Source organism: Aptenodytes patagonicus, chromosome 3, assembly GCF_965638725.1.
Source record: "Aptenodytes patagonicus chromosome 3, bAptPat1.pri.cur, whole genome shotgun sequence".
Lineage (NCBI taxonomy): Eukaryota > Metazoa > Chordata > Aves > Sphenisciformes > Spheniscidae > Aptenodytes > Aptenodytes patagonicus.
In genome coordinates, this window is record NC_134951.1 from 89,785,897 (window position 1) to 89,802,622 (window position 16,726).

The following is a 16,726-nucleotide window of genomic DNA, read 5'->3' on the forward strand; positions in this document are numbered from 1 at the left end:
TGGTCACTAGATAACCAGTTCATTCAGCACACGGTGATGAAAAGCGGCCTGAATGTGTTTAAAATTGCCTTTAGTTTCCCTGTCACCTCTCTCCTCAATTTTTTAAAGTACCTACCAATATCACACCAGCAATCAGGCCTTCCAATGGTGGAATTTAGCTCTGTACCCACCAACCCAAGTCAGCATTTATAAAACAGCTCTTCCAATTTCACTATTACTACTCTTGAATTTTTCTATTTTCAATTTTGCAAACATCACAGACTATTTGTTATTTTATTACTGATATATCTTGTCTCTTTAAATTGAAATGACAGAAGGATGAAATCCAGACTCTTTTGAAGTATGGGTTTCCTGTTTTTCCCGCTGGCACTTCCCTGAAACTGCAACTTTTTAGTTTGAGCTTTGATTCCCATGCTTCTTCAGGGCAAAATACAGAAAATCAAAACCTGTGTGTCGTTTTTCCTAATAACAGTCTGAACTTGTCTTCATAAGATATTTCCTAACACTTCACTCATTCCCCCCTCCAGTATGAAACTCTGTGCTAATATATGTGTCATATGTGCACCCTTCTGAGCAAACCTGCTAAAGACAAAATAAAAAAGTATTTACAAAAAAACCCATTACTGCAAATACTGTACTTTTGAAAATTCTCTCAGATGAAATCTTGTTCCACAATTTCAAGCATCCGTAGAAGATCCAAAATATTGGACATAGACTACTTCTACTCAGTAGTAGAATTATTATGCTATTATTTCAGGTTTTCTTATATACTGCTTGCCAGTTGCCACTAGTACACCAGATCTTCCTACTTTCTTCTCCTCCAGTGGCTGGGTCTGCAGATGTGTGATCAAATTTTTTGCCTGCAAACATTCAGAGGGGAACTATGTGATACATTCTCCACGGCCCATGACACCCAAGAATTTGTGCAAGCGAGTGTCAGCCAGGAAATGTATTTTACATCATGGTTCCCTCAGACATGGTGCCCTGTACGACGGTACCCTTCCCTGGCCGCAGTACAGCGTCACTGCTTCTCCCCTTCTTTGTCACACTTAAGGCAAGGCACAGCTAGCCACCTGCCAACTCCCCTCTCAGTCAGCTGTGTTCGGACATCGCAGGCACAGGAGCAGTTACAACAGCACGCTCCAAGCATATGATCAATAGGCACTGCCATAGCCAGGTATATGTCTGGGGTGGGGTTTCAAAGGTGGAGACCCATGTTTAAGGCTTGGCAGATCCAGGGCATGTGAATAACTGGTGTGGTTGATGCATCACTTGGATTTGTGGCCAGCAAATAGCAAGAGTGGGCACAGGCTTTTCCAGTGCACAAAATATTTGTTCCTGAAGGAACTACAGAAGATAGTATAGTTGAATCAGAGGGATGTCAGCTAATGTGGAGTTTCTGAAGTTAGGTGAGGGTAAGCAATAGGTAGCACTAAACTCTTGCTATGATTACTGCTCGTTAAGATGAATCATGACACTTTTTTAGTCTCTAAGTCTTTTTTGATATCAATTGCTACTACATCAACCATTAATTTTGTATCATTGTTATGCATTGCTGTCATAATCACAGAACACCCACTTATGACCAGGCAGTTCAGATAATACAAAGAACATGCAGCAGCAGCTAGAAAAATAACTGCCTCTTTTACTGCACTCAATACAGTAAAGAAGAATAAAATCCTCTTTATAACAATTTTCATACCTCTAGCAAACTGAGAGCATAAAATGCCGAAAATAATGTATTTCTTTCAATAGGAAGAATGCTGTGCTTTTGAAGTCCAGCAGGAGTTAAAAGCTTTATAAGTAAATTGGTATCATTGAGACACATATCAGAGAAAAATACCATCAAAGCTCAGGCAAGGTAAGAACAAAGACAGTGGAGGTAGCTTTCCAGAGAATAACATAGGAATGCTATTCCTCATGTGATCAGATACAGTTATCTGGGATGCATATATACAAAAAAAACAAGGCAGTTACTACAAACAGGATGACTTTTACAGAGTTCTCTTCCTCTATTGTTTATAATTCATTTCTTTGACTGGCAAGTAAAATATATTTCACTGTCCACATCAAAATGAAGGATGAGAGAGTAAACTTTCCAGATGTTGCAAAACTCCATTTTATGCCATCACATGTTCCTATTGTCATACCCCCCGCCCCGCCCAGTGCTCCCTTCTCCCCGTTGCACAGGATTTACACAGATAATTGTAGAGAACTGTCAGTTCAGCCAGATAAACTCTGCTATTAGAAATACAGAAATACTGACAGACACTAACTAGCAAAAATAGCTCAGTGAAAACCCTTTCATAAGGGCCTTTTTTTCCCACAAAAAGAGAAGAGGTCTCAGTGAATGACCTATTTCTTCTCTAGTGGCAGAATCTAAATGTAGAAGGAAGAGATAGCACTGATGACAACAGCAGCAAAAACTATCAAAGGCTTTAAAATAAATTGATAAAATGAACAAAAGCATGTAGCTGGGTCAACGTAAAGGTCACTCTGTGTTTTAAGGAAGTCAAATATTAAATTGCTGAACCGTTAGCCGTAGTGTGCAATTTATCATTTAAATCACCCTCAATACTAAAGGAAAAAAAGCTGGAAAGTGTGTCCTCAGTTTTAGAAAGACATCCAGGGGAAATCTGGGGAAAAGAGATTAACACAACAAATGCCCATGATGAATACAACAGACAACATGATAGGAACTATAATAAAGGGTAGAATGAATGAAAATAAAGATAAATGCGACAGAAAAGAAAAGACTCAGCACTACTTTGTTGGTGGATGCAATGTCTCACAACTCTGTGAGTGTTCCTATGTGGAATTACTGAACATATAAGGTCATGAAAATCTGGTTAACATATTATTTTGGATTTCCACGGGATCTTGGCATGATTCCCCCAAATGTTTTATAAACTAATTAAGCGGATCTGGGATAGAAAGTAATGGAAAAAGCAATAGGTAGAAAGACGGGAATAAAGGTCAGGCACAGTAGAGCAGTTATCACACTGAAGGGGGGTAACCACTGTAGCTGTGTTTAGTAGATCCTGAACTGTTCAGTATCATCCTAAATTATCTACAGAAGGGTGCGACTGATGATATAGCAAAATTTGCTAAAAGTATATCATTACTGAGGTAAGTAAAAAGTGAGTTGTGAGGAGATGTAGAAGGACTTCAGGGTACTGATTCACTAGACAATACAACAGCAGGTGGAATTGAGTTTGGATAAATGATAAACATTTGAAATACAAACCCTCCCTCCCCAAGTTCACATGCCCAGGAAGTGGCTGCAAGTTAGCTGCTGCTGCTCGAGAAAAACTAGAGTCACTATATAGGATTCTGTGAAAATGTCTTCTCAAATCTCAAACAGAACATAATGAATTATTAGGAAAGAAATAGAAAACACACCAGAAGACATTGGTAGTATACAGCATAGCACACCCACATCATAAATTCCGAGCAGAGTTCTGGTCATTTCATCTCAAACTAGATATATATTAAAAAAACACAGGAAGAAGGAGGATAAGGATTGTAAGAGGTCTATGAAGGCTTCCATACAACAAGAGATATCACAAATCAGAAAGCGGACCATGGAGGACAGCCATTATAGCAGTCTATAAAATCATGACTAGACAAGAGAAGGTGAATGAATAAGGAATAATAATTTGCTACTTTTCAGAACCCAAGAACTTGGAGTCAACCCATGTGATTATCAGACCCTTCAAAACAAAAAAATACATCTATAATAGTTGATCAACCTGTGTAACATATTGTCATGGGGTGTTGTAAAAGCAATGGAAGAAAGGTCATTCAGGAAGTATTAAACAAGAAACTGGAAACACCTGCAGGTCAGGGGATTCCCTAAGGTTCAGATTGTCAGGAGCTGGACAGGCAAAGCAAGGGACCACTACACCACCTTTCTCCTACGGTGCAAGTTTCTTCCTAAGCATTTGTGACTGACCACTGCCAGAAGCAACTTATGGTCCAGATGGTCTGACTGCAGCTTTGTCTGTCTTACGTTCTTACTGACGTTGTACAAAATGCACTTAATTTCTAGTATTTTGGAGCATGCATTGGATATAAACTAATTTTCATTGCTACCTACATTTTTTTCTTGCTGTACAGAAGATTTTTTGCTTGCTAATTAAAAAAAAAAAAAACAAACAACTAACCACTATTATGCTTAACTGCCCTCGGTGTGCAGAGTCTCTTTTAATATTAAATTTGAAATCGCAATATATTTATTGGTTAATTGCTCTTCCTGGACATAGTTTTGGCATGTCGGAATATCTTCTAAATGTACCGTGCAGAAACTTAAATACACCTTTTCACTTCTAATTTATTCTCAGTCAGCCATCATTACTATGGTAAAAGTTATTGTGGATAGATGAATTACTTCTGATCTATTTCTTGTAGACATAAGTTTTCATCTGCTTCAGATAGTTCAGAGCATATATTTGCAAAAGTTCATTAACATGAACTTTAAACCCCTGGGAATTTACAGTTGAAACTCTCTAGAGAGTTGTCTGTACATTTAATTTTATTATGCAGTTATAGTGGCAGTCACTATTACTAAAATTCATGTCAGGTTTAGCTGTGAAACTGTAAATCCCCATCCCTAACTTCCTCAAACCAGCCTACTTGAAAATATCCTCAAGATAGGTGACAAATATATGAAGCTACCTTAAGAAATAACAATTTTCACTTATGTTATAAAGAAAAAAATCAACCATTTATTATTTCTCTGAAAGACCTTAACCAAAACATTTAAACTTTATTTATCCCACAGTTACTATGATATAGTAGTTGCTTATTACCTTTTTGCTTTATTTCACGCTAGTGATTATATTTGAAGATGCAAATAATTCCACAATTTCAAGATGCAAATATTCCACATTTATAGTTCTTCGTAACCTTTCTAATACGCTAAAAGCTATTAAAAGGTTAAGTTTTCCAGTTTATCTAAAGTATTACCTTAAAGTAGACAGTAATTAAGAAGCCAACTTTCAAGAGCAAGTGTAAATTACTTGTTATAATTTCTGCATGCCTAACTGAGGTGAATAGAGTCTTTTTATGGTTTGGATTTTTTTTAATGAATTTGAGGTTCAACTTTAGTGAGAACAGTAATTTTTTAGCACGTATAAAAATTAGATTCTATTGTCACTAGGTATTTTATAGTTTGTGGATCCAAGTGTTCTGAAGCCAAATGAGGTCTTGCAGCATGGCTTGTGTCACCTACCCTGCCACACAAACAGTGAAAACCCCGAAAATTTGTGAAATTTGAGTAGGTGACTGAATGCAACCAGTGAAATTAGAAGAAAGGAGAAACATTAGAGGGAGAACATCTGAATGGAGAAGAACATATGATTTAGAGCCAACCAGCAGCTGTAAGCAAATGAGGACCAGAGGATAGTCTATGCAGTAAAACTGGGGAATGAACCATGGAGATAAAAAAGGGAGAGGGGAGGGGAGGGGAGGGGAGGAAAAAAGGAAGAAAAAGAGGGAAGGGAATATTGAAAAATGAGAGAGTGCCTAGGAAATATTAATCTGTCCAAGATAAAATGGCAGGCAATGTCCTTTGCGTAGTAAACTAGAGCACCCAGCAGTTCAGTTACTCTTGAATAGTCACTATGCTCCTGTGTGGACAGCAGTATTTCTCTACACGTGCTATGGGAAAACTGAAAACCCTCTTAAGGACAATTAGTAACAAAATCAAGAGAAGGCCTTACATTAACCTTCCAGTCATCAAATACTACATACAACATGTAAATATCAAAACATTTTTGTTTACTTGACTATAAATAGCTGCAGCAGCTGTTGGCAAGATGAAATAGGATTTCAACTACTTTCATTCAATTAACTTGTCCAGATTTAAAATCTCGCTTCCACCTACTTGCACTTTCCATTACTATATAACACAGTTCTCTGGGAAACAAGGAAGCAGAAAGCTAATGAAGTCTCTAGACAATTATTTAGCTGCTTTTAATTAATTATGCCAGTATGAATTGGGAATTAGTAAATGTTCTTCCTCTCAAACCTCCCAAACTTGGTACGATCCCAAAGGTTCAGAAGGAGGCTGTCAAACAGTAAGAAAAGCACAAAAATTCCTAGTAACTTCAGTAAAAATGAGATCAAATATTTTATTAGGAAGGTCATTATAATTTCATTTATGCAATTAATTAATGAGCTTTATTTCTAAAAGTTATCAGAGTTCTCCCTAAAAGAGCATACCTTTTCTACAATTGTTCAGTTGTACTTTTGTCCTTAGCTAAGTCAATAAATATATGTTTTATTGTTATTAACAAAGACAGTAACATAAGAGTCTCTGACCATGCTGAATAATCAAAAAGTGGCAGCTGCTAGCATGGAGAGTTACAACGCAAGCAGACAAGATGGGGAACAGATAATATTTTTGAATCAGCAGGATTTGGTATCCGAAGCCAGTTATTTTCAAAATCTGATGCATCAGTAGGAAGTTAATATGGGCCTTACATACATTTGCCTTACGCTGAGATATTGGTTCCCCATTGTCCTGGTTTCAGCAGGGATAGAGTTAATTTCCTTCTAGTAGCTGGTACAGTGCTGTGGTTTGGATTTAGGAGGAAAACAAAGTTGATAACACACTGATGTGTTAGTTGTTGCTAAGCAGTGCTTACACCAGTCAAGGACTTTTCAGCTTCCCATGCTCTACCGACTGAGAAGGCTGGAGGTGCACAAGGAGCTGGGAGGGGGCACAGCCAGGACAGCTGACCCAAACTGGCCACAGGGACATTCCATACCATGTGACGTCATGCTCAGTACATAAACTGGGGAAAGCTGGCCGGGGGGGCCGCTGCTCGGGGACTGGCTGGGCATCGGTCGGCGGGTGGTGAGCAATTGCACTGTGCATCACTTGCTTTGTGTACTATTACTATTATTATTATTATTATTACATTATTATTATTTTATTTCAATTATTAAATTGTTTCTATCTCAACCCACGAGTTTTTCTCACTTGTGCTCTTCCAATTCTCTCCCCCATCCCACCGGGGGGCAGGGAGTGAGCGAGCAGCTGTGTGGTGCTCAGTTGCCGACTGAGGTTAAACCACGACACACATTCTGAGCGATGGCATCAAGGAAAGATTGGTACAACATCTGGAAGGAGATACCCAGTTTAGGAACATCAGTTCCTTAGAAGAATCAATGTGGAGAATTTTTAATGAAAACTAAGGAACAAAAATTGCCCAATTTGGGATTTGATTCTAAAAACTGATTATAAAGCTTTCCAGACTTTATACATCACTGGGGAGAAGCCAGTATCAGTTTTGAATATCTCATCTTATATATACCTTTATGATGAAGCTGTGTACTTCGAGGTAACTTCGTGGCTAAAGATTTCAATTGTGTAATTTAGATTTCTTATAGCCTAATTTGTTCTGTGACAGAAAGGATGAAATACATTCCTTCAATTGTTGCAACAGAGCATCTAAAGTTCTTTCCAATGAAATTACTTGAAATTAGTGCTTACAGATTTTTCAGCTTCTATTATCTGGATCTGGTAACAGTTTTAGCATTAACTTTTTATCTGAGTAGGCTTCTTCAGACTTATTTTTCTAATCGGTATTTTGTATTCTATCCAGTACTTCTTTCTTACTCTTCACTCAATAAGACTCTCAAAGACCTCAGTGAAATAAAGCCCATACTACCTACTGAATTCTAAAGAAAATGCCAATTGCTGGTTTGTTTCAATTTTCAAAATCTAACTGGGTATCAGACACTTGTTATAAACTAACTTTTGGACTTTAGCCTGAGATATAGCGTAAAGGCCATATTATACCTAATCCTATTTTTAAAGGCATCTAGCTAAATCTTGTTTCTTTTGGAGTTGATGAGAAAACCTCCAGCCTTCTGCGGGGTTGGAATTTCAGCTTTAATGATTAAAACAAAGGACGAAGGAGTGGATGTCATGTGAAGGTACTATACTTACCACTGAAAATAATTCTGAGTAGAATTTGGAGACTTTAATATTAAAGGCATGAATTATTTCTTATTAAAAATAAATAGCTTTGAAGACATTACCATGGAATCAGGGCTAGTATTAAGAAAAAAATTTAGAAACTCAGTTGAAGGTTTGTTTTTAACCAAAAGTAAGCAAACATCAGTAGAGTTCTGTTTTATATAGGAAATGTGCATGACACACAAGTTACAGTCGAATCATAGAATGGTTTGGGTTGGAAGGGACCTTAAAGATCATCTAGTTCCAACCCCCCTGCTGTGGGCAGGGACACCTTCCACTAGATCAGGTTGCTCAAAGCCTAATTAGAACCAAAAGAGATCTATTTTGAATTAGTATGCTATTGACAATAGCAAACAGGTTGGTCACAGGAACAATGTTACAGAACACGTATATTTTTGTCATACCAATAGCAGTAATATCATTTTATTAGAAGGAGGCAAATTCCATACTTGTGATCTTTACCCATTACTCCAATATGGGCATTCATTTACAAATTAAACAGATACAATTCATTAATATTTTATAGGTAATTCAAAAGTTTATAAAATTACTTTAATGATAAATAGGATTAGGTGTCTAGACTAGACCTATTTTGTACCTGGCTAATATATTATATTGATAAACATCTTAAGATAATATCTTTCACTGTTTATTAAGTGGTTTCTAAAGGGATTTTCAGAGTTTATTATTATTATACATAAATCCTGCTATATACAAGCATGGTGTATTAATTACTAGGATGAAAAAACAAACTATTTTATATAGTATCTTGTAAAATAATGCCACCTTAGGGCAACCAGAGAGGAGGAATTTTATTTAGACATGCTTAGTATGATGAAACAGGTTGTGATAGTTTGACCTATCTGCCTATGTAAAGGAAGTGGTTTGTCGCCGATACCATGAACTCTTTGTGTCTCTACCAGTCACAAACTCCATTTCTTCCCTGCAGGTGTAAAAAAATGTTCATTTTTAACCAGCTGCCACACTACTAAACATATCAGAAGAAGTTACTGCTCCTTGAAAGGAAATTGGACGTGAGTACTTATGTAGCCTACCACCTATCTGCAAGCGAGAAAATAAACTGGCCAACCCAGGAACATGTTCATCACCTTCGAGAATGACTACGTGGAAATGAGGCTGCTCAAACAGTACCAGCACATATGTAGAGTGAAAGCTCACTCCAGGCTGGCTCTGCTGCTCTCTGTGCTCTTGGGAGACACTCCTAACACGTGCAGTCTACACAGGGTAACAGATTATACCAAACTGGAAAAAGCTTCAGTGGAAAAACATGAAATCCATTAAATCTGATTTATCCTGTCACAATTGAATTACAGGCAATACACCTCTGTTCACCATTTCCAAAATCTATCTAAAGGCTTTGGGCAAACAAAATAACCTCTGCACATGAACATTTACCACTGCAGTCCTGAAACCGCAGCAGTGGCTAGAAGCCCCCAATTGCCACACACAAGTAAGTGCCACCCATGCCACACATAACTAAAGTAAAACTGACCCATACATTTTTATTTTGCCTGAGTATCACAACATTAATACTATTGGTACTAAAGAAGTGTCTGTAAATTTTGACATTTTCTATTCCCAAGCAGGATTTGAGTTTTAATTTCTGTTCATCTGAAATTAAAGTCATTATCCCACTTAAATATTACAGGACCTGACAAGCTCAGATCAAATTCACCCAGTAGAAGAAAGTTAGAAAGTTATTTACACTAGACTTGATGAAGGTTCGTGAGGTTTGCCTCATTGAACAAAATGTGCCCAAGTTTCTGTTAGACATATGAAAAAATGAGCGTCTTGGTGTTCCTGGGTTCCTAGTATGAGGGTTATGGTATGTGTGCAGGCAGTGTAAATTACTTTTATCAGCTTTTTTTTTTAGTTAAGCTGATAAATGGGATGCACTCTACTCTTGCTGTATTTCCCCAAGTTTTGATTAATGCAAAGACTGCAAACATAAGCATGACCTTTCCATTCCCTTCTTTCTTCCTTTTCATAAGAGGCTCTTTTCTCCATTAGCAAACTCTGGAAGAACCTTCCCTTCGCTTGCAGCTGTCTGGCACTGTCTCCCAAACGGCAGTCATTTAGAACATCTCGTCTGGCTCCTGCTCTTTGCTGCTACCTTACTGCATATGCATGGGGAAAGGGGCAGAAATAACTTAGAGCAGATCAATTTTTCAAGTACGCTTTCATAAACTCAAATAAAAACCCTAATATTTTTCCTCTAAATCTTTAGAGAAAGTACTGTGTATTATCAAGGTCATTATTAATACAGCAGCTGCTGGAGAGGGGTTTTACTACAAACCAAAGGAGGGAAAGGTGGAAGAAACACAAACGGATGTTGTGCTACTGAGTCCTCCCTTTTTACTGCGCTGGATCAGTGCACAGTTTACATGGCTGCTGGTGGCATCTAGTTATAAATTAGCTACACCAGTTAAGTGAAAAGACTATTAATGGCAAGAACTGAAGTTGAAAAATCACAGGAGGGTGTCTATTTCAAGGTACAGTCTTGTTTTATAACTTACAAAGTTTGATTTAGTCATATATATTTGACTTTAGTGTAATTCTTGATGTCCAAGAGCAGTAGCAAACTCCTCCAACAGACTGCCAGAATGAGCTGGACCAAGGCAATCTGAATGCAAAGGCTGCGCACTCTGGAGCTGGCTGCAGTACTGTGGCTCTGCTAGAGTAACCATCCAATAATGAAGTGCCTTCAGCCAAACTCAATTGGCTTTGCAGATATGAGTAAATTAAATAAGCAACACTCAGGAGTAAAGGTACTGTGAAGGAACAAGGGGATGATGGCTATCCATATTATCAGCTCTTAAAGGCTCTTTCTGAGCCACCTAGATAGAAATTCTTCATGGGCTGACTTAAGGATGAAATGCGTGTTTGTGAATGACACACATTTCGTTATGAAAATACGTGAAAACTGACACTGGTTTTTCTCCTTAAAGAGGCAACAGCGTGATTTACCTTTAGTATGTTGGAATGCTAGGGAATAGAGAAATCAAGTGTCTGCCCAAAGGGCATCAAAAAAATCAATGCAAGAACCAAGTACAGAATTAGTCTCTTGGCAATTTCAGCTGACACCTTTAAATCAGCTCATCTACCCTTTTTGTTCTATTTTTTCCCCTAAGGATTAAAAGGACTTCAGTCTCTAGTGTGGTCAGTCTGGTACATTTCATGGCACTAATTATCACTTTAAAAAAGAAAAATACAATATAGAAAAACAGAGTAGATTTTCCGCATTAAGAGTAATTGGCACCATCAGTGAAGAGTCAGCACTTACCCTGTAATGGTCAATTCAACAAACACATGTCTAAGTGCCAAACCACAAGACCTTACAATTCTGTAAACTCAGTTAATTGCTTCTTTTCGGGTTGAGATCAGGCTTATTTTTATGACTGAATTAAACTTCCACATTAAAAATAACTTAGATAATTTCTGTTCCTTAAAATTTTACAGATGAGTTGTAGGCTGAAACACAAACATTTTTTAAGTACATACTGAAAAGCAAACAATATAACAGCAACTGTACATTGCACACAGCTATTCTGGGTACAAGCTCTACTCTGTTCCACTGAAATAATTTCAAATCTGGTACAATTTAGCAGAATCCACCCATCATCTCCAGTTTATTTTCTTGATGGAGATTTACTGCAGCAAGCCAAAATCTTTCAAATCTTCCACGGAAAATGATTTTCCATTTATGAAAAATGTGCAGGGTTTTTTTTGACTGGCAATTTATACTTGCAACTATTTTTTACTAGAAATTGCTGTTTCCCAATAATAGCTTTGCACTTATTAATGCAGTGAAAACAGATGTTGCTGCCAGACCTTCTCCCGCCTTTTGTTCTCCCACTATCCATAAAGCAGCCTCCTTCATTCCCACTTAAATGGTATTGGAGTTGTATTCCCTATGTGAAACAAAGGAAAAAAATTGCACTACAAAATGTGACTTTGGTTGTTTTTTTTTAATGTACGGTAGTGCCACTTCCTTCTTACTAGTTCTTTGTTTTACTAAAGAACAAGTACATTGAAGGAGTTAGGTGTTTTCACCCTGGAAAACAGAAGGCTCAGGGGGGCCTCACCAGTTTTCCAGTACTTAAAGGGCAGCTAAGAGCAAAGAGGACAGAGGCTCTCTTCACAAGGAGCCACATGGAGAGGACAAGGGGCAACGGGCAGCAGTTGCACAGGGAGAGGTTTCATCGTGATATAAGAAAGAAATTTTTTACAGTGACAACAATCAATCACTGGAACAATCTCCACAGGGACGTGGTGGAGTCCCCATCACTTGAGGTGTTCAAGATGCGACTGGACAGGGTGCTAGATAATCTCATCTAGGCTCCCTTTCCCATGAAAGGTTGGACCAGATGATCTTTCGAGGTTCCTTCTAACCTGGGCTGTTCTATGATTCTGTTAATCTCTCTCCTTCCCCTTAAATCACAATTTGCATGCCTTGCTCACACGAGTAGTTCACAGCACTGGTAGATGAGGTGTGCAAATAGTCCTTAAATTTTTCTGAACAGAGTAGAACATACTCTTAAAATTTGTGAACCAAGGTCTACTTTATGTTGCTCTTACAGGTATGTTTCTGATATCAGAATTAAACGGAGATGATAACTTTCAGTGCAAACCCAGGCATTATTTATTTCTGCATCACAAAATTGCATAGCTTCACAAGAGCTTTATAACAGGACCCTATGGGGGAGTTTTAAAAGACAGACATAGTAAAACCCTGACACAGTGGTGAAAAGCGGACAGAAGATATTGGAAACCCAAATTATGGTGACAACAGTTCACAGAAATTTAGGGCTTTTCCACAAGAAGTTCTAGATCGTCTTGTCGAGAACTAGAACAAAAAGTCACACACTTAAAAGATTTTACAAAACAGAGTCTTTTCAGAAGTTCTGTCATGTGAATAGCTCTTGCTCACCATTGTCAGGTTCACTGCTATCTGGTAATTCTGAGCACTACCCAAAGGCAGCACTTAGGGCCATCTGCTTTCTGAAGATTTGCATCCAGCCAGCTCCAGACAGTTGACTTTGGACTAGGACTGACATGCATAAGACATTTTTGTCATTGTGGGTAGTTTTTTCCACCCATGCAATCTGAGAGGATAAAACCCATCTTAAATTAAATTACTGTGGTGTTCTGGTTACATATGTTAGTAGTTTGTGTGTTTGTCTAATTTTAATTGGATATCAACATAGGGAACCATGTTTTCCATTTAGTTTAAGGTTTCTTCTATTCCAAATTTCGCAACAACCAGATAATCTGAATGACAGCCTATCCCAGTATTGCAATTCTGGTTTGACAAATAAAGTTTAAGCTTCCATATCAAATAAACATAGAATGGCAATCTTTCAAACTCTGATAAATATAGACAGGTGAGTGTTTCGTAGCTGACAACTGAGAAATACAATATCACACATAGGTCTCTTGCAACCTCCACTTTATCTTCAGGAAGCAAACATATGACACTCTGTGTAAAGTTACATAAAACTTGAAGCAATTAGTGATCTCTTTCATGTAACATATCGATAAGTTGTGAACTGGCTGCTTCCAAATATCGAATTAGGTATTTATAATAGTTCCTCATTATTCAAGTCACAATTTTAAACACAGTGATTTTACTTTTTGCTGGAATTCCACAACGATCATATTTTCATTTCTAATATGACAGAAAAACACATTTTTTAAATTTAAAAAAAAAAAATTCCATTCCCAAAAGTCTGAAACAGAGAGAGGAAAAATAAGTATTTTTGATCATGCTTTAAAGAAGGCAGATTATCTTTCCCTTAACCAAAAGATAATATGAGCTTCCACAGAATATTTTATTTCTGCCATTCAGCATTTTCTACTAGAAATCATTGCTTTCTGGAAAATTTCAGATCATGTAGCAAGATTCCTGTAAATCAGGGAAATAAATATCAGATACACACCAAACTGCATTTGCTGCTGGCCGCACAAGAAACCTGTGGCAGAGCTTGGAACCAAAACGTTACTTCTACGTTCCAACCCAGCTGATGGAGCAATGAACTGTTCTTCCTCACTGCACTGATTTTATTTACAGTTCACTTTCCATTTAAGATGCTATAAAAGTGTCCAAACTTAAGAATAGAAATGCAGCTCTCAGTAACAGTACAAGAGCGTACTTTATTAATTCTATTTCATTTTTATATATTGAAAAATTCTGTTAAGAAAACAGCACGTGTTTAACGAACTATTTAGCATGACACCATAAATTCCTCATGGAGTAGAACTTAAACTCATTTTCTACTAATTAAAGCAGCTATCATTTTCATTCTTGGCCATCATCTTGTTTCCTGGTACATGCTCCATAAAATGGCGAAAATGGAGAACCAAAATCCTCAGATTCTTAGCAAAGGTTTCTAAGGTTTGATGCTGTCTGTTTCGCTATTGAAATTATACTGGACAAATGCTGCCTGGCCACCCCCACTGCAACAGAAGAAAAAGTCAGGTCCAATAATTTAAAAAGACGAACTAGCATTTTCAGACATGAAAAAAAGAGAAATTACCTGGGTCTTCTATAGATAAATTCTTCGTTAACCATTGAACAATGTCTGAACCTAGGAACAAAACAACAGGCATTTTTAGATTAGTAAGTTTTCTCTTCCTATTATTCAGTTCCCTAGGCCAATTAATATTGTTCTACCATGTAAAAGAGATCTACATTTTTTGCTCAGTTTGTCTAGAAAAAAATAGACCATTCTATTTTTTTTTTGTTTCTTTTTTTAGTTTCTTTTTTTTTAGTTTTCTTTTAGCAATGAAACATACCACTCACTTCTTTCTTTAGGCCAAGACTCATAAAATGTAATAGAAGTGCATTAAAGGTACGATAATAGCCTGCATTTCAAAAATTACATTACTGCAAAATTTACATAGAAAAACAAACACTTTATTAAGTTAATACTAAGTTTCCCCCCCCCTTCCAAATTAGTTTACAAATGAAGCCTAGAAAATGTAAATGCAACACACATTGTGTTTATGCAAAATATGGAGTATATGCTGCAGGCCATGCTGGAGGCTTAAAAACCTCCTTGGGACTAATACATGGCGTTATGAGCTCCTCTTAGGAGCTGCAGCTTGTGTTCAACTTTGCCTTCTGATTTTATTATCTTTAACTATCACTTCTGCTGTAGTGACTTTCAACCCATTCCGCTGGCTACCAGTAAAAGCATATTCAATTACCTAAACGTGTACTACCAATGTTTCAAACTCCACCTCGTGGCTAAGCTCTTGACAGAATTCATTTTTCCCCTGGTGCTAAAGCTCTATCCCTACCACTCGGGTCTCTCTTCTTCTTCTGTGTCCCTTCATTTACTGCCTATCCATTTCTTTCTATTTAATTTCCTGTCCTTATTTTAAGGTCCCATGTTATTGCTCGCTTCTTAACACTTTCGATACCAGATTCCCTTCTGTCTTTCGCACTGAGTATCCTTCCAAACCCACCTCCTAATTCCTAACCCCCTCTGCTCCTCTCGGCCATGCACTTCCTATCACACTTCGCACTTTATGTGCCAAGTCACAAGCTGAAGTCAGTCTTGTTTTTCAGACTGAATGCTACAGTTGGACTTCACCCACTGTGAGCATGAATTACAAAATAAATTATGAAGCAGTTCTGCAGACAAAAAGACAAACACACTCATGATTTAAGCAACTTCAAATAACCAAATTGGCTTAAGGGGAAAATACACTGAAACACTTAGGGGGGGTTATGCGCATGTTCTCCGTGTTTCATGATGATTGCATCTTGCCTCCAGTTCAGACAAGCAACGTAATAGAGAGACATGTCACATAATACTTCCTTATAGAACCAATATTTAAGTTGCTTATCCATTTCTAAGTAGACATAAGCAATATATTTCTTTTCTAAACCTTACATTTAAAAAGATAATAAAAATCTACACAATCTACACAAATATAAAACAAATCAAAACAATAAAGTCTCATGAATGGACAATAATACATAACATTAGAATGTGGAGGATATTTCCCCTGTCACTCCCTAGATTCAGATTTCTTCTTGTACTTCCCATAGTGCATAATTTCCTTTGGTCTTCTTAAGGCAATGGATATGATATTTTTAAAAAAGCATTTCAGAGAAGAAAGAAAATTTATTTCTCCTTACTTGCTTAATTTTAAAGAATATAATTTTGTAGCTTTTATTTTATTACACCTAGTGAAGAGCTTTATCATGTCTTTTACAACGCCTAGTTGACTTTATCATAACTTTTCATGTGTGTATGCATTACTAAATCGATTACATAGCAATGAAAACTGTGGAGATTTTACAACTATGTCCAGAGCAGAGATCTTCATTACCATATTACATGTCTAAATTTTGATAGATATTAAACTCCCGTGGCACCATTTCTTATAGCATTTACACGGAATTATTCCTTAAATGAGGCAATTTACCTTTGCACGCTGTTCGATGTGTACAAAATGTTTCAGACAGATATTCCTACCTAAAAATATTCTATTTTTATGCATTTTTATAAACACAATTTCTGTTCTTCATTCATACATATGAACTTAATGAGGCTGACACTGAAGGAAGAATTTTAGCTTAGTTATAAGATGAAACTTCATAGACTTCAGTGACACAGTTCCAAGCCTAGCTATATTTTTATGTCAGCTGACTAGAGAAGTTAGTCAGCCCTAAATATTTTCCTAAATCCTCAAAGGTCAGAG

General features: G+C 37.1%; 1 protein-coding gene across 9 annotated transcripts in view; it reads right to left on the reverse strand.

The window, feature by feature from the left end:
• RGS7 (regulator of G protein signaling 7) overlaps window positions 1-16,726 on the reverse strand; it is a 265,891-nt gene that overhangs the window by 95,281 nt on the left and 153,884 nt on the right. For all 9 annotated transcript variants that reach the window (XM_076334190.1, XM_076334197.1, XM_076334191.1 and 6 more), the window contains exon 4: window positions 14,548-14,598. In XM_076334190.1, the coding sequence (XP_076190305.1) occupies window positions 14,548-14,598 (51 nt within the window). The remainder of the gene's footprint in view (window positions 1-14,547; window positions 14,599-16,726) is intronic.